The sequence below is a fragment of the Camelus dromedarius genome, chromosome 31 (assembly GCF_036321535.1).
Source record: "Camelus dromedarius isolate mCamDro1 chromosome 31, mCamDro1.pat, whole genome shotgun sequence".
Classification (NCBI taxonomy): domain Eukaryota; kingdom Metazoa; phylum Chordata; class Mammalia; order Artiodactyla; family Camelidae; genus Camelus; species Camelus dromedarius.
In genome coordinates, this window is record NC_087466.1 from 25,068,165 (window position 1) to 25,090,155 (window position 21,991).

General features: G+C 43.3%; 1 protein-coding gene across 4 annotated transcripts in view; it reads left to right on the forward strand.

The window, feature by feature from the left end:
- Positions 1-4,569: 4,569 nt before the first annotated feature.
- The window catches only part of ZNF268 (zinc finger protein 268), a 30,002-nt gene continuing 12,580 nt past the window's right edge, over positions 4,570-21,991 (forward strand). For 3 of the 4 annotated variants that reach the window (XM_064481385.1, XM_064481383.1, XM_064481386.1), the window contains exons 1-5: positions 4,570-4,644; positions 5,036-5,117; positions 9,622-9,822; positions 18,250-18,376; positions 18,668-18,754. In XM_064481385.1, coding sequence (XP_064337455.1) covers positions 5,085-5,117; positions 9,622-9,822; positions 18,250-18,376; positions 18,668-18,754 — 448 coding nt within the window. In that variant the 5' untranslated portion in view covers positions 4,570-4,644; positions 5,036-5,084. The remainder of the gene's footprint in view (positions 4,645-5,035; positions 5,118-9,621; positions 9,823-18,249; positions 18,377-18,667; positions 18,755-21,991) is intronic. The other variant, XM_064481384.1, reaches the window with a different exon arrangement.

The window sequence follows — 21,991 nt, forward strand, 5'->3', positions numbered from 1 at the left end:
AATTTTTGTGACTCATCTTCACTTACAGAACGCTTAATGTGAGCTAGCCAATCTGCTAAGCCCTCTAATGCATTAGATTATTTCTATCTTTAACCCTCTAAGGAGTGTAATATTATCCCCTCTTCAGTTAAGGGACCTAGAGTTTGGGAATTGTAAGTAATTTGCCCCAAGTCACCCAGCTAGTGAATGGCAGAGCTTCATTTCAGAAATAGCTGGTGAGTGTGGCAGATCTCAAGTAAGTTGAAGCTTGCATTGCAGAGGGTTTATAACATCAGCTTCACTAATAAAAAAAAAAAATACATAACACACTCCCACTGTTACTCCATCCAGAAACAAATGCACTCAGACACCCCTCAAACAGGGTCCTCCAGAGGTCTCCCTCTTTATGTCATCATTGTGCAGGGGACGAGATGTTTTACAGTGACACGGCTGACATTCCAAAGGGAAGAAAGTGAACACGTTCCATTCAAGGGTTCTGTGGCATGTGAGTTACAGACACCGTCTCATTTAGTTTTCACACCAGTTTTGTTAACATGCGTTCCTTCCTTCCATCTCATGGGTTCGGAGTGACTTGTCCCAGTGGCCCAGGCAGCAGTGGAGATCTCAGCATGTTTTCTGCTCCTCCTTGCAGCCTGCGCGTCTCGCTAAGGATCTTCGTGCTCTCCTAAGGGTAATGGGTAACCAGTGAGGAATCTTAAGACAGGCCCACCTGATGCTATAGCACGTGCGGAGTCACAAAATGTTTTCTTTATATTCACCCATGAATGAAGCCCACGCTGATTAAATCTGCGGGACTGTTTTGTTGTTGTTGTTGTTGCACGGCAGGAAGTGAAATAAATTGACGTAGCTAACTTTGTGCCTAAAAGCTGCAAGCTGGCCATGCGCCCAGTGTCTCGGCAGCCGCTCCGGAGCTGGTTGGAAAGAGTCAAGCCAATGGTGTGAATGAGCAGCCTGGGTGCAAGACCAGGGTGACCTTGGGTGAGACACGGCAATGAGTGGGGGCTTCAGGCTGCGTTTGGCTCTAAACATTAGGAGTTAAGTTTTCAGTGTTTGTAGAGACCGAGTTCTCTCACGTGTCCTCCAAAAATCCCTGTGTTGAAGCTGGAGCCCCCAGTTTCAGAATGTGACCTCGCTGGGAGAAAGGGTCTTTACAGAGGTCACGAAGTTAAAGTGAGGTCATTAGGGCGGACCCTGGTCTAAATAAGGGGAGGTTTACGTTCAGTGAATATTGGTTGAATGAACTGATGAAGAAGCCAACATCCATTCACTGAACCTGGGAAGGAGGATGCCACACGCGTCCGGCCAGCCAGCGTGAGCGGGTGCTTTCAGCGAAGAAGGAGGCTGGAGGAGAGTTGCTGGGGGTGGAGCAGCAGTGCCGTCCCGTGGAAATACATCTTGGCGATACTACCCTTGGTGACAAAGGCTTTACATGGACCTTGGCAGTCAGAGCCTCAAATGTGCATGCAAGACCAAAGGATTAAAACTAACCGAGGCCTTTGTGAAGGACAACAGTGAAAAAGGGCTTTGATCTACTACTTACAAGGCTTGCTCTAACGATACAGTAACAAGAGAAGCTGTATTAGCCCTGTGTGGACCAGGGGTTGGCAAACAATGGACACTAGGCCAAATCTGGCCAGCTGTCTGCTTTTGTGATTAAAGTTTTACTGGGACATTCATGCTCATTTTATGTAGTTTTATCTATTCCTGCCTTTGTGATACAGTGGCAGAGCTCAGTAGTTATGACAGACCTTTTTTTTTTTTTGGCCAGCCGCTGTTTTTACTTCCTCCTGGCTGTAGACATCACAAAACCTAACATGTTTACTGGTGATTGTTAGGGGCTGACTTGTGTCCCCTAAAATTCCTGTGTTGAAGTCCTAATCCCCAGTAACTCAGAATGTCACTGTTTAGGGTCTTTGAAGTTTAAACATTTTAAGGTAAAATGAGGATATTAGATGTATCATGGAAAAGAATCTGAAAAAGAATATATATATAGTGTATGTGTAACTTAATCACTTTGCTGAACACCTGAAATGAATACGACATTGTAAATTACCCATACGTCAGTAAAATAATAAATAACAAATGAGGATATTAGGTTGGGCCCTAATCCAATCCGACTGGTGTCCTTATAAGAAGAGGAGATTAGGACACTGACCTGCACACTGGGATGCCCAAGTGAGGACACAGGGAGAAGATGGCCACCTACCAGCCAAAGAGGGAGGCCTGAGAAGAAACCAACTCTGTTGCCACCTTTATCTCTGACTTTCAGCCTCCAGAACTGTGGAAACATCCATTTCTGTGGTTTAAGCTGCCCTCTGGCACTTTATCATTGCCCTTCTAGAAAACTAATACACTGGCCTTTTACAGAAAAGATCTGCAGACCCCCATTATGGGCATATATCAATGGGACAAAACGAAGAGGCAGGAAACAGACTCACAGACACATGGCAGGCAGATAATGGCTCTGGAAAGATGTCCACATCCTAATCCTGGTACCTATTAATACATTACCTTACTTGGCAAAGGGGAACTAAGTTGGCTAAGCAGCCAACCTGAAAATAGAAAGAGTAGCTCGGATGGTCCAAGGTGTGCCTAATGAGCCCTTCAAAGTGGACAAGGGAGGAAGAAAAGGAGGCCAGAGTGATGTGGTATGAAGAGACTCAGTCCTCTCTTGCTAGTTTTGAAGCTGGAAGACTGGGGCTGGGAGCCAGGAAATGAACGTGGCCTCTAAAATCTGGAAAAGGAGAGGAAACAATTTCCCCCAAGAGCCCCCAGAGGGAAAACGCAGTCCTGCCAACACCTTGATTTAGCCCAGTAAGACCTGAGTCGCACCTTGACCTTCAGAACTGTAAGATGATACATTTGTGTTGTTTTAAGCTACCAAGTCTGTGGTAGTTTGTTGCAGCAGTGAGGAAACTAACACAGCATGAGACCTTAGTACATAATAACAGAGATTGGTTAACAAATCAGCGTGCAAAGGATGCTAATTCTACCTTTCAACCTAAAACTTTCAGAGCCTTCCTTTCCACATTTAATATTTAATCTATTTAGGATTTATTTTAAATATATTCTGAGACAGCAATCTTTTTTTCTGTTATTGTATAGCTATCTCATTTTCCTACACAAATTGTTGAAAAGTTTGCCTTTTCTACAATATTTTCCTCCAATATTTTATTATGAAAAATTTGAAAGATACGGAAAAGTTGAAAGAATTTTACAATGAGTACTGGTGTTCCCAAACTTCAGATGTCACTCATTGTGTTGAATTGGCACTGATGGTGCAAAAGCAATAGGGGTTCATCTGTGGGCACTCAGATGCATGAAGGCGGTAGCACGAAAATGTACTTGTTAGTAGGCATTGTGTTCTTCATTGTCACATTCACAGTTAAAAAAAAAAAGGGGGAAGGACCAATTTCACTTCTGGTTGTCCTCGATGGAGCAGTGAAAAATAATTTTATTGCATCTCATCTCGAGCCATGTGTTTTTAATATCTGTGCAACATACATTATGTGCTGCAGTGAAATTCCTTAGCTGTCTCCAGAAAAAGTACTTGTGTGATGATCTGAGCTGGGAGTTGAGGTTTGCATGAAAGGACTTTTTCTCAAAAATCAACCAAGTGAGCTGTCACTTCAAGGAAAACAAAAGACAACATTTTTTGCCAATGTAAATGAAAACAGAATTTTGGAAATCTTGTATCTGCCACTGTGAACATACATTCCCAAAACTTAAGATCCATGATATTAATGAATACGAGTTTTCATATTGTATTATGAAAGGTAGCAACATTTGGAGGATCTGCATTAGTCAGTGAACCAGCATTTTCATAATGACCAATGCATGACGTTACAAAATCATCCATGATAAAACTGTCCATTCAAAGTGCAAGGTAGACCAATGGATTTTAATATAATAGAAGTTCGCCCGTGTGGTTTCAGATCGTACACTGCAACTGACCTATCCCTTGTTCAGCTTTCACTAGGAAGAAGATGCACAATTATCTGAGCATATTAAAATACCCTGTCCTGTTCCATCTACATACCTATGTAAGGCCAGATTTTTAAAAAATATACTTCCACAGAAGCAAAGATGCAACATATTGAATGCAGACGCACTTATGAGAGTCTAGCTGTTTTGTATCAAGCCCGGCGCTGGAAAGAGTCCTCCACACGCCCTCCTCCCCGACCCTCCCCCGCAAAGTAGGAAGAGAACGCCACTCCTGTTTTTCTGGAAAATAAATTTAATTTTCGTAAAAATGTCATTTACATAACACAATGAATCTTTGCGTTATTAAACTGTAATTTCGAGCTTCTACCATTCGGAAAGCAGGGACCTCAGCACACTTCTAACTCTATTCATTCCCCTCCCGAGATGCGCATCGGTTTTCTGATTCTCGGGGTTGGTTTAGTGCCCGCGCGCAGGATGGGGCCCGGGAGCCTGCGCTTCACGCCGCAGCGCCCCCTTCCGGCAGCGCTCGGCTGGAGCCGCCCGGCGCCGGGGGAGCGCCCGCAGAGGCTTCTGGGAGTGGTAGTTCGCCCCGCCCTCGCGTCGCACTGACGCATTTCCTGCGCGTCGCTGGCGGCAGCCATCAGCTCGGCACTGGCGGGAAGAGCCTCGTTCGGCGGACGGCGTCCTCTTCCCGTCACGGTGAGCTGAGCTGGACTGGGCTGGCCTCGTAGCCCCCGCGGGCCGTCCCCGAAGCACCCGGAACGGGCGCCGCCACGTCAGGAGCGAGGACCGAGCGGGTCTGGTTGCGGTTCCCGGCGCTGCGCACTCAGGGACTGGAGGAGCCGCTGGCGGTAGATCCTCCAGTTTCCAGGCGGCGGGACGGTGCCGACTAGCCTGGGTCCCCCTCTTCCGCCCTGACCCGATCGCGTGTGTGTTGGTGGGCGGAGGCGGGGAACCCCACGGCTGCTTGAGGGAAGGAGGCTCAGGCGTGGGACGGGCAGGTGCCGGGCCCCTCCTGCGGGGGCGCGGGGGCGCGGGGGCGCGCGGGCGCGGGGAGACCTGTGCCCTCACGTTCTCTCTCCTCCTGCAGCCGTGTGGTCCCGCCACCCCCCGCAGGGCGCGCCCAGCTGGCCGTGGGGATGGCCACTCGGGTCCGGACTGCTGCCGTCTGGGTGAGTAGGGGTTTTAAGGTTTTCCTCTCGTGTCTGAAAAACTCCCTCGACGCCGATATGTGCTCATTGCGTCTCTTGTAGGGTCGGAGCTTGCCTGGAGTTTCCTCTCCTCACCCTGCTTCCAAGCCGCTGGGCCACCTTTAGATGACATTAGGCCGTCCGGATATGCTTCTTGTCACCCACCTGTTAATTTGCTCCTTCCTTCAGTCTCGTTTCTGCCAATTTTGTACCTTGAACTTTGAGTTAAAGAAGGGGTAATCATCTTCCTATTTCTTCCACACGTATTTTCTTAATTTTTTCTTTCTGTGTCTCAGATTTGGGCGCCTCATTTGGGGAGTTGTGCAGTTGTTTATTTGCTTAATTAACAATTTTGTTAATTGTCTTTTGTTGGCTGGATCCTGGGCAGGTGCTAAGGGTACAAAGATAAGTAGTTGTTGCCTTTGGAGAGCAGTGGTCTGGTGGGCACAGTGACACTTTAGGGGTCCCTCTGTGAGCACACTGTGGACGGGGGCGGGGACACACAGCACAGGGTCGGTTTTGGAAGGTAGGACACCCCCAGGAAATGCTTCAGAGATTAACAGGAGAGTCTTAAGCTGAGATTTGAAAGGTGAGTGAGGTGAACAAGGGACTGGAGGTCAGCCTTGGAAAAGGAAGCAGCGTGCCGATTTGCAGGGCTTGAAGCGAAGCGATCTAGTATGTTGGTGAACGTTGAACGCTCTACGGTTGCCGAAAAGTAGAAGAATGGAGGTTTGTAGGTGATGAGGGTGGTGGAATGTGTATTAAGAAATGAGGCCAGAGTTACAGGCAGAAACCAGATCATAAAGGGCTTTGAGGATCATGTTAAAAACTTAGATCTTATTCTCTCTAGGAGAAAGACTAATTGACATGTTTCCCAGGATTTTTGGAGGGGAGAGGGGAGGTAATTAGGTTCATTTATTTATTTAACAGAGGTACTGGGGTACAGGACCTCATGCATGCTAAGCATTCGCTCTACCACTGGGCTATATCCACCCTCCTCCCCAGCCTCCCAGGGATTCTTTTTTGCCTTAGAGTCTGTTTTATCTTCGTATAACTGTAGGAGCCTCCCTCTGAGTAATTGCTGGTTATGTCTTTTTCTTCAGCTTTTGACCTTTTTGGATCTTAATATTTTAGACGTGTTTTTTAAAACTCACACCATTGCTTTTTTTTTTTTTTTTTTTAAAAATCAGTCAGTCAGTCTTTGTGTTTAACTGGAGCATTTTTTTTTAACTTTTTTTTTATTGAGTTATAGTCATTTTGCAATGTTGTGTTAAATTCCAGTGTAGAGCACAATTTTTCCGTTATATGTGAACATACATATGTTCATTGTCACATTTTTTCCCTGTGAGCTACCACAAGATCTTGTATATATTTCCCTGTGCTATACAGTATGATCTTGTTTATGCATTCTACATTTTGAAATCCCAGTCTGTCCCTTCCCACCCCCCGCCCCTTTGGCAACCACAAGTTTGTATTCTATGTCTATGAGTCTGTTTCTGTTTCTGTTTTGTATTTATTTATTTATTTATTTATTTTTTTAGAGTCTACATATGAGCGATCTCATATGGTATTTTTCTTTCTCTTTCTGGCTTACTTCACTTAGAATGACATTCTGCAGGAACATCCACGTTGCTGCAAATGGCGTTATGTTGTCGGTTTTTATGGCTGAGTAGTATTTCATTGCATAAATATACCACATCTTCTTTATCCAGTTGTCTGTTGATGGACATTTAGGCTGTTTATGTGTCTTGGCTGTTGTAAATAGTGCTGCTATAAACATTGGGGTGTAGGTGTCATTTTGAAGTAGGGTTCCTTCTGGATATATGCCCAGGAGCGGGATTCCTGGGTCATATGGTAAGTCTATTCCTAGTCTTTTGAAGAATCTCCATACTGTTTTCCACAGTGGCTGCACCAAACTGCATTCCCACCAGCAGTGTAGGAGGGTTCCCTTTTCTCCACAGCCTCTCCAGCATTTGTCATTTGTGGACTTTTGAATGATGACCATTCTGACTGGTGTGAGGTGATACCTCATTGTAGTTTTGATTTGCATTTCTCTGATAATTAGTGATATTGAGCATTTTTTCATGTGCCTATTGATCATTTGTATTTCTTCCTTGGAGAATTGCTTGTTTAGGTCTTTTGCCCATTTTTGGATTGGGATGTTTGGTTGTTTCTTATTAAGTCGTATGAGCTGCTTATATATTCTGGAGATCAAGCCTTTGTCGGTTTCATAACTGGAGCATTTTGTTATGATTAATGTGATGACTGATAGGTTTGAGAGAGAAAGAGGAGGAGAGAGAGAGAGGATGAATGAGAAGGGGATCTGGGGTTCTGCTTTATTGGGGTCGGATTGAGGGGTTGCAGGTTCATTATTGGTGAATTTAAAATATAAGGTGAGAATTAAGACATAGGAAGGGGAGAGTGGGGTCACTCAAGCAAGCGATTTTTGGCCCCTGGACTGCCTCCGATGGATCCTCAGGGTGGGGTGGCTGGGCTCTTCCTCAAGTTGTGTAGCAGCTGTGTGCATCCAAGACAGATGTCCTTGACGTCAGAGGCTTTCTGTACAGTCAGGCACTTGCATTACAGTCAAAAACAGCTCATTGTGAGGCAGTTATACTACAAACGTTCATCACCTAGTAGCATTTTTCAGTACCTCATTCCTTTTTATGGCTACATAGGGTACCTTTGTTGGTAGAGACCATGTTTTGTTTATCCATTCCGCCATTCAGAGATGTTTGGGCTGTTCCCAGTTTTTGGCTATGATGAATAATGCTGTTACAAACATTTCTGTGTAAATGTTTCTGTGGACGTAGGTTTTTAATTCTCCTGAGCAGATACCTAGGAGTGGGATTGCTGGGTAATTCAGTAATTCTGGGTTTAAGAATTTGAGGAGCTGCCGGTTTACATTCCCACCAGCCATGCATGAGGTTTCCCCTTGCATCTCTCCATCATGTGCTAGATACCTTGGTCCTTAATAACGGTAACGTAACTGTCATGTCCTATAGCATACATGCAATGGTTTTAAAGTAACAGTTTGTCTTTTTTTTTTTTTTTTTTTTTTTTACTGCTAACAGGGAGACTAGGTAAAGTTCAGTATGTCTTTGTAGCTCATTTTATCCGAAGAATACAGTTAAATACCACACATTAAGGTCAGTTAAAAAAAAGTATTGTCTCTTGTAGTTTTGTTTCCAGTCGGAAAAACAAATGTATCTGTTGACATTTATTTTCAACTTCAGGGATTGCCTGCCTCCTTTTGGGTCATGTGAAATATTTAGGTGATTTAAAAGTAGAAAATGTAAACGGTGCCTTCAGACAAGCCTCTGTCCCTCCTTCTCTGTTCTTCCCTCCCCTGGAGGTGACCGTTTTTCAGTTCCTGGTTCATCTTCTCAGGGATTCTTCTGTAAACAGAAGCAGACATACATGTACACACGCCCCCAACCTGACTCTATGCTAAGCCTCATAAGGAAGCCTTTTTCTGCCTCTGACCCCATGTCCCTTAGAGTCCAGTGTGCCTCGTCTTCCTTGTGTCTCTCCCGTTTGTACTTTGTGTATTTTGTTGTTAAAATGGTTTATGGAACGAGCTTCCTCTGGACCCTTCCCTCTGACCAACTCGTACTTCTGTCTCCTCCCTTTCTCTCCTTTCCCACATTCTCCGAATCGCCATTCTCTCGTCTCCCTCTCTGCCCGGATCTCCTTTCTTGCTCCTGTGCTGAGCAGTTTCCCTCCCCTCCCGGCGGCTCTCCCTCACAGTGAAGACCCATCGTTCCTCCAACCTTCGTGTTCCTCGGGGACCCAGCACCCTTAGTGCCCTTAGCACCTTTGGGGACACTTCTCTTAGTCACTTGCAGCTCTGGGCTGACGGGCTCAGGTTCCCCTCGGGAGGTGCCCTCCTGTCGGGGGTGCCTACTTAGTGGTGACTTGGGGGACCTGCAGTGTGCTGGAGATCTGCCACCTGGGTCCGTTTGTCTGTTTGTGTCCATCTCTGGGCTTTTTCTTTTCCTCTTCTTGGAGGCCTCTTCTGTTTTTATTGGGAGATTCAAAAACGACCCTGATGCCCTGCTCTCCTCCAGCTCTCATCGTGTTAGCAATGAAAAGGCTCAGAGGTGAAGTGAATTGTTCTTGGATGTCAACTATCGAGAGAAGCAACCTGCTGGAACGCAGACTGACTGTCTCATTCAAAAGCTGTTCCTTGTGGTCTCCTGCCGACAGGAGGGCTGTTTGCTGCCTGAAGTTGTTGAAAGCTCAGGGGGGCTGCTGCACTTTCGGGACTTCTGGGGCCCTGTGCAGAGTCTGGGAGGGGGGGACTTGTCTGTGTGATGGGTCCCCTGTTTCCCTTCACCCTCACTTCTGCCCCTCAGCAGCACTGACCACAGTCTGCAGAACCCCCAGCCCAGCCTCGTGCGAGTATGTTCACCCACAAAGGGGACCAAGGCTGGGGCCCAGACGAAATGTGTTTGCTAAAGTGAGCTTGCTCTTGGGTCCACAGGTCCCACCTCTCCAGGAACGAGACAGTCCGTGCCGTGGGATTAGAAAGCTCCAAGGCAAGGAATCCATCCTGGGTCCTGGGACCCCTGACCAGAGGCCCGTCCCTGGAGGAGCCCGGCAGAGGCGCCAGAGTCCCAGGACAGAGCAGCTCCTCAAGTGGCTGTGTGTTTCTCAAGACCAGCCGAAAACCAGCGATTCTTGGGTGAGCTGCTTTTTTCTTTCCACATGTTGTCTGTGCCTTTTTTTGGTGGGGAGAGGGCTGGGGATTCTTAGGTGGGAGAGTTAAATTAACTTCGGATCTTGTGAGATCTGTTTCCTGGTTTCCCCAGACTCAATTTTCAGCTGCTTCTCCACTCCCCAGAATTACTCTTTTAATGGATATTGTTTTGTTTACAAAATGTATACTGTTTTTGCTGTGCATGCGTTTCTGTGTATGTGTGTGTCCTGCTATACTGCTTTTATTTCTCATCCTCGTAGACTCCCCAGCTTATCCTGCACTTGCCTCACAGTCTGCGCCGACTTTTTTTTTTATTTCTGCTTTTTTTCCTCTGCATTTTTTTTGGGGGGGAGGGGGTAATTAGGTTTATTTATTTACTCATTATATTTTTTTAGTGGAGGTACTGAGGATGGAACCCAGGACCTCATGCGTGCTAGGCATGTGCTCTACTGCTGAGTTGCACCCTCCCCTGACTCCTCTGACTCTCAATTGTTGTTCTTTTCCATTTGAGCCATCCTGGCGTGGTGGGACCCCGTACGGCTTTGCTTCGCATTCCCTGCTGGCTAAAGAGGTGGACTCTCTTTTCTTGTGGTTTTTGGACATTTTGTTACCTTTTGTGGATGTTTTCTGTCTTACTGATTTAAAGGAGGTCTTCATATTCTGGAAGCTTATTAGTAATGCTGAATTTCAGGCCCCACCTCAGTCCTGTCATATCAGACCCCACATTTCAGCAGGATTCAGTGCTTCATGCACGTTGACATTTAAAGCAAGCTCGGTATCAGATCCATATTCAAATTTTATGTGAGGTGCTTCCCTTACATCCAGTATTTTGTTAGGACAGTTTTCAAACATGCCACAGTTGAAGGACTTTACAGTGACCATCTGTATACTCATCACCTTTAACGTCTTACTACATACTTGCTTTATTGCGTGTTCCATCTTTCCGTCCATCTGTGCATCTATTAACCCACCTGATTTTTGGTGCATTTCTTATATTTCAGACATCAGCATGCCTCCCTCTAAATACTTCACGATGCATAGCACTAACTCTTGTTCAGTATTTCCTTACAAGTTGGGTTTTTTTTTTCCTGTCTTACCTTTTCATTCTATAAATGCTGGGTTTTTTTTTCATCTTTTTTGGGGGGGTGGTAATTAGGTTTACTTATTTATATTTATTTATTTTATTTTTAATGGATGGACTGGAGATTGAACGCAGGACCTCATGCATGCAAAGCACACGCTAAGCACACGCTCTACCCTCCGTTCCAGTGCTGTCTTTTGATGAACAGCTATTTCTCATTTTAACTTTATTCGGTTTACACATTTTTTTGCTTTTATTATTAGTGCTTTTTCTAAGAACTCTTTTCTTACTCAGTGCTTATGAAGAAATTTTTCTTTGTTCACATTTACCATTCATATTTAGGTTCACAGACATCTAGAATTAATTTTTTTTTTTTTTGGTGATTTAAGCGTCCAGATTTACTTTTTTCATAAAGTTGTCTAACTGCCCCAGTCTCACTGAAGTGGTTGACCTCTGCCTGTGACTCTGCAGTGCCACCGTGTCATACGTCAGGTGTCCATAAACCATACTTATGGTTTGGTTTCAGAATTCTTTATTCTGTTCCATTTCCTCCTCTTCTGTCCTTAGGCCAACGTCACACTGTCCTTATTTGGTAATGAGTCTTGCTATCCACATACTTCTAGTTCTGGGTGATTTTGAAAGCTGTCAGCAGTCACATGTGGGTCCTTGCGTAGACATGTGTTCTCAGAGCAGTTGGTTAAGTACCCAGGAGCAGGATTGCGGGGTTACATGGCGATACTATGGTTAGGTTTGTGAAAAACCATCCTCCAATGTGGCTGTGCAGTTGTGCATTCCCGCCAGCAGAGAGTGAGAACCCCTGTTGTTCCTTGCCCTGACCAGTGCTGGGGAGCATCAGGTTGTTAAAAATTTTGCCTAATCTAATAGATGTGAGGTGCTGTTTCATTGTGGTTTTCAGTTGCTTTTCCCTAATGGACAGCTAGTGTTACTGATTATCTTTTCACATGTGTTTTATTCTCTGTGGATCTTTGGTGAAGTATCTGCCCAGAGCTTTCCCCCATTTTTCAGCTAGGTGGTTTTCTTGTTACTGATCAAGAGTTCTTTGTTATCCTAGATTTCAGTCCCTCATAAAAAATGTGATTTGTAAATATTTTCTCCCCGTCTCTAGTTTGTCTTTTCATTTCCGTAATACCAACTTCCACAGGGCAAAATATTTTACCTTTGATAATGTTTATTTTCTTAAATTTTTAAAAAAGTCTTAAAATAATCTGCTTTTATTCAACAACTTTGTGGCTTACCAAGATTTGAATTTTCTAAAATGGGTTTTGCTTTTGGTTTTGTATCTAAAATCTCACTGCCCAAACCTAAGTGCTCAAATTAAAAAAAGAAACCTTCCTCTGAAACTTTTATAGTTTTAGCTTTGCATTTAAGTCTGTGACCCATTTTTAGTTAATTTTTGTATCAGGTGTGGGGTATGTGTTGAGGTTCACTTTTTTGCCTTTGGATGTGCAAGTCTGTGGTGTGCCAGCACCATTTGTTGAAAAGATTATCCTTTCTCCATTGAATTGCTGGTGTCTTTGTAGGGGAAAAAAAAGAAATTCAAGAGACAGTGTTTATGTGGGTCTATTTCTAGGCTCTCTCTTGTGTTCTTTTGATCGTTGTGTCTAATCTTTCACCAGTACCCCCACCTGGATTGTGTAGGAAGTCTTAGAGTGCGCTAGTGGGGGTGTGGTACCTTTGTTCTTCAGAATTGTTTTGGCTACTCCGGTTTTTTGCTTTTCCATATTAATTATGGAAGAGCTTGTGGATAGCTACAAAAAAAAAAAAAAGCTTGTAAGGACTTTGATTGGAATTTCATCGAATCTATGAAGCGAATTAGGGAGAATTTACATCTTAGCAATACTGAGTTTTCCAATCCACAAACACCCTGTACCTTTCCACTTTTTTAGATCTTTGATTTTTTTAAACCACTGTTTGTAGTTTTATGCATTCATGTTCTGCACTTGTATTTTCTTTTCTCATCTGCACCATTTTAAGTAACAGTTCAGTGGGTTTAAATACATTCATGAAGTTGGCAGTCATAACCACCACCCATCTCCACAGCACTCCTCCTCTTGTAAAACTGAAGCTCTGTACCCATTAAACAATAACTCCCAGTTTTCACGTTCCCACTCCCCGCCCCTGTAACCACCATCCTACTTTCTGTCTCTAGGATTTTGACTACTCTAGATAGTTCATGTAAGTGGACTCATACAGTAGTTGTCTTTTTGTGGCTGGCTTATTATTTGACATAATGTCCACAGGGTTAATGCATGTTATAGCACATTGCAGGACTTCCTTTTTAAGGCTGAACACTGATTCGTTGTATGTATCTACCACCGTTTGCTTATCCATTCATCCATCGATGGACACTTAGATTGCCTCTGTGTTTTAGCTACTGTGAATAATAATGCTGCTTCTGTGAATGTGGATGTACAGATATCTCTTTAAGACCCCACTTCCTTTGGGGATATACCCAGAAGTGGAATTGCTGGACCACATGGTAATTCTAATTTTTAATTTTTTGAGGAGCCACCATGCTGTTTTCCACAGCAACCGCACCATGTTGTATCCCCACCAACAGTGCACAAGTGTGCTACTTACTCCATATCGTCGCCAACCCTTGTGATTTTCAGCCTAACTGGTGTGAGGTGGAAAGCTCATTTTGGTTTTGATTTGCATTTCCCTTATGATTAGTGATGTTCAGCATCTTCACGTGCTTATTGGCCACTTGTGTATCTTCTTTGGAGAAATGTCTATTCTGGTCCTCTGACCACTTTTGAATAGGTTGGCTTTTTTGGTTGAGTTTTGGTTCTCTGTATACCCCTGGCCTTCAAAACCAGATGTCCTGGGGTCTCCTCTTCCCAATGCTGGGACCCGAGCTGGGGAGCCTGATGTGGGGCTTAGAGCTCTCGCTCCTGTGGGAGGGCCTCTGCGACTTAACAAACCTTCAGCTTGTGGGTCGCCCACCCGAGACGTATGGGGCCCGATTATATTGTGAGCACCCCCCTCCTACTGTCCTGCCATGATTCCCTCTTCATGTTTCCAGTTGCAAAAGATTTTTTTTGCTAGGTTCCAGTCTTTTTTCGATGGTTGTTTAGCATTCAGTTCTGGTTTTGTTGTAGTTGCGAGGAGAGGCAAGCTCGTGGTCCTACCTCTCCATCATCTTGACCGGAAATCCCTTTTTCAAGATTCTTTAGGCTCTTCAGGGTCCCTTAAGCTTTCATATGTATTTTAGTTTCTATGCATCACAGAAAACATCATTGGAATTTTATTAGGGACTGCATTGAGTTTGTAGATCATTTTGGGTAGTATTGACATGTTAGTAAGGAAAATAACATTTATGTTTATTTATGTCTCTTTAATTTCACTTAGTACTATTTTTAGTTTTCATTCTACAAGTCATTTAACTACATGGTTAAGTTACTACTTTGTGATGCAGTTTTAAATGGAATTGTTTTCATAATTTGCTTTTCAGATTATTATTAGTGTATAGAAATGGAACTGATTTTGGTCTGTTGACTTTGAATCCTGCTGTTTGCTGAATTCGTTTGTTGTAACTGGCTTTATATATATATATATCTTTAAGGTTTTCTACAATAGGATCATTTTGTCCATGAACAGAGAGAATTTTACTCCGTGTTTCCTAAGCTGGATGCCTTTTATTTCTTCTTGTCCAATTGCTCTGGCTATAATTTCCAGCACTATGTTGAATAGAAATGGTAAAAGCAGGCATCCTTGCCTTGTTCCTAATCTTTGAGGAAAAGTTTTCAGTCTTTCACCATTGAGAATGCTATTCACTGAGTTTTTATTATCTAGACATACTTTCCTTCTATCCCTACTTTATTGAGTGTTTTTATCATGAAAAGTTGCTCAAATCTGTCAAATGCTTTTTCTTTGCATTAATTGAGATGGTCATTTTTTTTTAACTTCATTCTGTTAATGTGGTGTATTACACGGAGGGATTTTCAAATGTTGAGCCATCCTTGCATTCCAGGAATAAATCCCATTGGTCATGGTGTGTAATCTTCTTAATAAGCTGCTGAATTTGATGTGTTGTTGCTGTATTGAGGATTTTCGTATCTATTTCATAAGGAGTACTAGTCTTTAGTAGTTTCCTTGCAGTATCCTTGTCTGGCTTTGGTATCAGGGTAATCCTGGTCTTACAGAATGAATTAGGAAGTGTTCCCTCCTCTTTAGTTTTTTGTAAAAACTTGAGAAAGACCAGTGTTAGTACTTCTTTAAATGTTTGATAAAATTCACCAGTGAAGCCTTGGCTTTTCTATTTTTGGGAAATTTTTTTTACTACAGACTCAATCTCCTAGTTATAGTTCCTTTCAAATTTTCTGTTTCTTTGTGATGTAATGTTGATTGAAAGGCAAATGGAATTTACCCATTTCAACGAGGTTATCCAGTTTCTTGGCACACAGTTTTTCATAGTCCTTTTAGATAATCATTTTTGAGTCTGAACTAATCATTACTAATTTCCCCACTGTTGTTTCTGATTTTAGTAATTCAGATCTTCTCTTTTTTTCTTAGTCCATCTATCTGAAGGTTTATCAATTTTGTAGATCTCTTTAAAGAACTAAGCTTTGGTTTCATTGATTTTTTTCCCTATTTTTCTAGTCTCTATTTTGTTTATCTGTGTCTAATCTATATTATTTCCTTTCTGTTGCTATTTTTGTGTTTAGTTTGGTTTTTTCCATTTCCTTAACTTGTAGAGTTAGATTGTTGATTTGAGATGTCTCTTGTTTTAAATACAATTATTTATAACTGTAAGCTTTCTCCTCAGCACTGCTTTTGCAGCATCCCATCAGTTTTGTTCTGTTTTGTTTTCATTCATGTCCAAGTGTTTACTAATTTCCATTTTGATTTCTTTGATCTGTTGGTTAAGACTGTGTTGTTTAATTTTTTTTTTAAAGTTTGTGTATTTTCCTTTTCCCCCACTTTTTTAGTGATGCTTAACTTAATCCTTTGTGGCCAGGGAAGATACTTTGTATAATATTTATCTTTTACATCTGTTGAGACTTAATTTGTGGCCTAACATTACGGTCTGTCCTGGAAAATATTTCATTGTACTTGAGAAGAATGTGTATGTTGTTGGTTAGAGTTTTCTGTATATGTCTGTTAGAACTAATGAGTTTATTTAAATTGTTTCCTTATTTTCTGTCTGATTGTTCCATCCATGTTTGAGAGTGGAATATTGAAGTTTCCTGTTATTATTATAAAACTATTTCTTCCTTCAGTTCTGTCAGATTTTGCTTCATGTATTTTTACAATCTATTATTAGGTATAACTATTTGTAATTGTCAGTCTTCTTGCTGTATTAAAATGTAATAACCTGTCATTTCCTTCTTTGTCTCTTATAATCTCTTTTGATTTGTCTGATGTTAGTGTGGCCACCCCTGCTCTCTTTTGGTTACTGCTTGCATGGAATGTCTCTGTTCATCCTTTCATTTCCAGTCTTTTTGTGTCTTTGGGTCTAAAATGAGTTTCTTGTAGACAGCATATATTGGGTCATGTTTTTTAATCCATTCTTCCAAACTGTCTTTTCACTGTAGAGTTTAGCTGATTTACACTTATTGTAATTACTCATAAGGAGAGGTTTATTTCTGTCGTTTGCTCTTTGCTTTTTATATACCTTATAGCATTTTGGTCATTCAATTCTTGCATTACTGTCTTTTGTGATTAGTTGAATTATTGTAGTGGAATATCTAAATTCCTTTTTCATTTGCTTTCATGTAAGTTTTATAACTATTTTCTTTGTGGTTGCCATAGGAGTATATTTAACTTCCTAAAGTTATAGCATTCTGACTTGAATTTATACCAGCTTAACTCCAAAAACATGCAGACAGTATGCTCCTTTGGGGCTCTGCCCCACCCCTTTTGGTTGTTGACGTCACACAATTACATCTTTATACGTTGTGTGCTCCGAAACATAAAGCAATAGTTATTTCAAAAGCATTGGTCTTTTCTAATTATGTAGAAAAGAAAATGTAGAGTTACAAATCAAAATTAAAATAATAACTACCATTAATTATTGCCCAGATGTTACCTTTATTAGATGTTTCTTTAGGCAGCTTCAAGGTATTCTCTAGTGTCCTTTTTCATTTTTATTTTTTTAAAGGATGAGACAGATTTATAGAACGGTATCCAAGCACACATTTTGCTTGCTTTGTTTTTCATGAGGGGAAGGTAATTAGATTTATTCATTTATTTCTGTTTGGAGGAGGTACTGGGGATTGAAGCCAGGACGTCTTGAGTGCTGAGCATGCGCTCTGCCACTTGAGCTATACTCCCCCTCTAGTGTCCTTTTGTTTCACCTGCGGCACTCCCTTGAGCATTTCTTGCAGAGCAAGTCTAGTGGTAGCAAACTTACTTTGTTTCTCTGGTGATGTCTTAATTTTACCTCACTTTTGAAGGACAGTTTTGTCAGGTGTAGGAGTCTTGGCTCACAGTTATTTTGTTTTAGCTCTTTGAGTGTATGGGTTCATTGCCTTTTGGTCTCTGATCTTCTGATGAGAAATCAGCTTATACTCTTACTGAGCAGCCCTTTTGTGTGACAAGTCATTTGTCTTCTGATGCTTTCATGGTTTTGCCTTTGTAGAAAATTTGATTATATCATGTCTGGGAGTCTGCTGAGCTTCTTGGATGTTTATATTCATGTCTTTCATCACATTTGAAATTTCATTTTCAAATTTGGTGTTGTCAGTTTTTGAAAATTTTAGCCATTCTAGGTGTGTGTGATGTCTGGCCGTTTTAATTTGCAGCTCCTTAAGGATATATGATGTTGAGCATCGTGTCATGTGCTTATTTGCCATCGTGTATCTTCACGTTCAGATCTTTTGCTCCACAAAGTGGCGGCTACTTACAGCCATTGCCTTTTTTTATTCCGCCAAGTTTTCACAAGTCTTCTCTTCCATGGCAGCTCCTCCCGGCCCCGTTCTCAACTCAGTTGACACTTCTCGGCAGCGCTGCCCGTTCCTCTGTTCTGCCCATGTTCTCTGCAGGTTCTTTTATCTGAGCTTCTTTACTCCCTGTTGCATTTTTATGTATTTAAGTTTGCTTTCCTCTGCCATGCTGAACAACTCTTGCAGGCATGACTGCCTTGCATCCATTTTTATATCACCTGCACCTAATTGAATACCTGGCACATGGTATTTGCATTTGTTTAACGAAAGGTTAACTGATTTAATGCATATAGATGGAATGCTTTCAATAAATTTTTGCTTTTCTCACAAAACAACATGTAAAGAATGGCCACCCTTGGCAGCCTTTTGTTTATGAGAACTGAGTAAAATAATTTGACATTGGACGGGAATATGCTGTTCCAGGGACCACTGTCATTCATGGACGTGTTTGTGGACTTTACCTGGGAGGAATGGCGGCTGCTGGACCCAGCTCAGAAGCACCTGTACAGGAGTGTGATGTTGGAGAACTATAACAACCTGGCGTCCCTGGGTAAGTGCTGCCTCCCTGAAAAGAGGGTATGGAATCTCCAGCCTCCCCTTCTTGGTTGCTGAAAGCCAGGGGACTTCTGTAAAATATTTGGTGTTTCTGTGCTTGTATTTAGAGACCAGGTTTTCTTACTCTCCCTTTGGCATCAGATTATGCTGGCTGAATGGTGTTTACTTTGCCAGAGTGCCCAAGAGCAGCTTCACGGTGCTGCCTCTGAACCGAGTCTCCCCATTCTTGAGAATTCCTGGATCCTGGGCAGTCTTGGCCAGGTTGTGTGTGATTTTCCACTCACAGGGCACCAGCACACCAAACCCAGTGCCATTTTCCAGTTGGAGCAAGAAGAGCTGTGGATGATGCAAATCCCAAGTCAGGGCCATGCAGGTGAGTGAGCAGGACACGGAGTGCTTTTCCTCCGTGCCCAGACCTGGGCTGAGTTCTGACGTGACGCTCCCTTCGGGTTTGTACTTGTGTCTCGTTTTAACTATCCTGTCTTCGTTACTCCCCTCTCTGGCCGTCTCAGCTTCCTTCTTACGTTCCCATGGTAATAGACTCATTTCATTGTGCATTGAAGCAAGCGTTCCTTGTTTACGGCCCTCGGTATGACTTTCACACCCCTTCTCATTCCTGTTTTTTTTAAAAAATGTCTTACGTTTATATTCAACAACCACAGTTCCAGTTTCCTTCTTCTTGGAACCTACTGATCAGGAGATACCACCCCTTCCGTGTCTCCTTGCTGACCACCTTGCCACCATGCTCTCCTGCCTGAGCTGCTCCCTGCCCTGTTACTCAGGTCACCCCACTGAGCCCCTCTCACGCTGCATCACAAAGGGCTCACCCTCCTCATGGTTTACTGGCCCCTCTTGCTCTCCCCTCTGAGTCCAGAGGGGTCTTTTCTTATATTCTCCAGTTTCCTTGTATGTTGTAAGTTCAAAAGACTTCCATTCTGAAGGTTTAAGCTCTTTTTTTCTCAGTTGGTGACTGACAGCCCCGTCCCTCTTTCATCTGCCCTTTGGTACTGGATTCAGTCAGTGCCCAGGGCATCTTTTCTGCATGTGCCACCCCCTTATCTCACTTTCAGAAAGTGGAATTGGAATGTCTCTCCCACTGCCCCATCACTATATGGGAACGTCCTCTCATCTTTCTGATGGCTGGTTCCTCTGTGCTCCTGGCTTTTCTCCTGGCACTGGGGTGTCAGCTTAAATCTCCTTTGTACACACCTCTCTTCACTAGTCTTACCGTAATATGTTACTGTTTTGGTCCTTTAAAAAGAAGTCTTTTAAGGCCTCCATCTTCTCCATTCTCACCCAAGACGAGGTCAGTATTATTTCATTTCTTGATTGTTCTACTTGTTAGCCAGATTTATCCCTTTTACTCTTACACTCTTAGTTCACTTTGGTGTTACTGTCAGATGTTTCCCTCTGCACCTGTGTGTTCTGTCATGAGCATGAGCGAGTAAATCAGCAGTTAATCTTGTATCATTAGGATTGTTGCAGGTGCAATTTTTTTTTAATTAATATAAGTCAGCCTATTTAAGCAAAAGTGATTTATTACCATACATCGCAGAGCGTCCTGAAGTGGGGCATCTTTTAGGGGTAACTAAATCCCCAGAGGTCTCTCTCTGCCTTGTCATCTAAGTACGTCAGTATTTTCCTCAGATTTCCTCCCTCATGGTCATCAGATGGCTGTTACAGTTCCAGCCAACACCTGCCGCTATACCAGTGGCCAGTGGAGTAAGAAAGACTGTGTCTTCCCACATGACCCTGTTTATCAGGCAGTAAAATCTGTTTCAGGAAGCCCCGGCAGACTCCCTGTGTTCATTAGGCCGTGTTGTGATCACACACACTTGTCTAAAGGAGACTCTGGCAAGGGAAGTGGAAGCATCCCTGTTAGCTCAGGAGAAACATGCTTCACCTTCGAGGGGGCAGGTGTGGAGATGGGTCCCCATGTGCCCTCCTGAAGTGCATGGATGGCGGTGGGAAGCAAAGCCCAGGCTCAGCCAGCCCAGGAAGGGGCAGGAGAGCTGCTGGGTAGGCGGCACTGCCCTCCTCCATCTGCCTCCTTAGCCATGTCGCATCCAGTCGCACCCTTCCTTCCATCCACCCATCTTCGAAAACATTCTGTCACCCCTATTCTCATTCTTGTCCTGTGTTAGTGCAAGTCTAGGGTCACCGTTGGTAATCAGACCTGGTGGTGGTTCTCTGTGGTCTGGGGATCGCTAACTAAAGGTAAGTGATCCACGTACGACCAACCAGACAGATGGAGCGGCAGAGAGAGGTGTGGGGTGGGTACAACAGGAACCCTGTTCTGGGAGAGCAGCAGCAGTGGGCACCACAGAGAAGTCACTGGTTTGCAGTGCGTGGGGCCCCTGGTTGGGCAGACTGTGGCCTAGTGAGCCCTTGGTTCTGCTCTCTGAGCTTAATTTCCTTTTCCGCTGTCTCCTGTGGCTAAACTCAAGGTGAGCCATGGCCAGTAATAATGTTTAACACAGGCCTGAATCATGTTTGAATCGTCTGTAACCTTATGAACTCCTGCCTCCTGCTCTCTGGCTCTGCTGTTCCTTCCTTGTTTCTTAGTTTGTTGTGCTGCTCCTTGAGATACCAGCAGTGATCTCATTTTCTGCAGTTATTGAACTTTGCAGGTCTTCAGGGACAACACTGACAGGCAAACATTTGAGCAGGTCTGACTCGAGGGCACAGATTAATTACTCACTGGCCTGTGTTCTTCTTCTGGAAATAGTTCTGACTTTAAGACCATGTGATAGACAGTTATACTCCCTCTGAAGCCATTGTCATAGTCGAACAGGCTCATGTTCATTGCTCAGTGCATCCAAGGCGGGTACTGCCCCAGTTGGGAATCAGTGTTTGGGAAAATACAGTTTGGAGCTTGTGTGCAAAATGAATGAGCGTTCAGGTTTAGGATGTAGTGAAACTTGGAGTGTGGTGTTAAGATCCTGTGATGTGCTGTCTTCAAACCTGACTGCTGCTGTATTCTCTGAATACCCTTTTCTGTCCATTCCTTGGTCAGCAGGTTCCTTTGGGACATCTGGGCCGACTCTCCGCATTCTCTGTAGTCAGCCTCCAAATATTTGTCACTGTGCCTGAGGGCGTAGTCCTGTGTCTGGTTCCCTGTCCACTGTTACCTTTGCGTCGATGTTTAAACAGCATTCTGTCCACCTTGCCCCCTCTGTTTTTCATTCCCCCAGAGAAAAACCGTTTTCATCTCTCTTAGCTCTTTCTTCTGACATTTACCTCCATGCTTTCTGAATAACCAGCTTCTGCTACTGCACCTTCACTCTCTCCTCTAGTTACTCAGTAGGAAGGGTAGAGATTTAATTCTCTCTCATGCTCCTTCCTCAGACTCCCCAGGATACACACGCTGCCTGGTCCCAGACCCTCATCGTCCTAATCAGGCTGTTTCGTACTTGTGGTTAGATCAGTCTTCAGTTTTCACGTCTTTACGACTGTAATTTCTGTTCACGGGTGAATCATGCAAGTGCACGATGGTTAGTTTTTGTTCATAAATCATTTTTTCCTTGAGTTGTTTTATTTGCCTGCCCACCTTCCTCTGTTCTCATTAATGTTTTTATAATTAATTTAACAACAGATTCTTCTTCATATA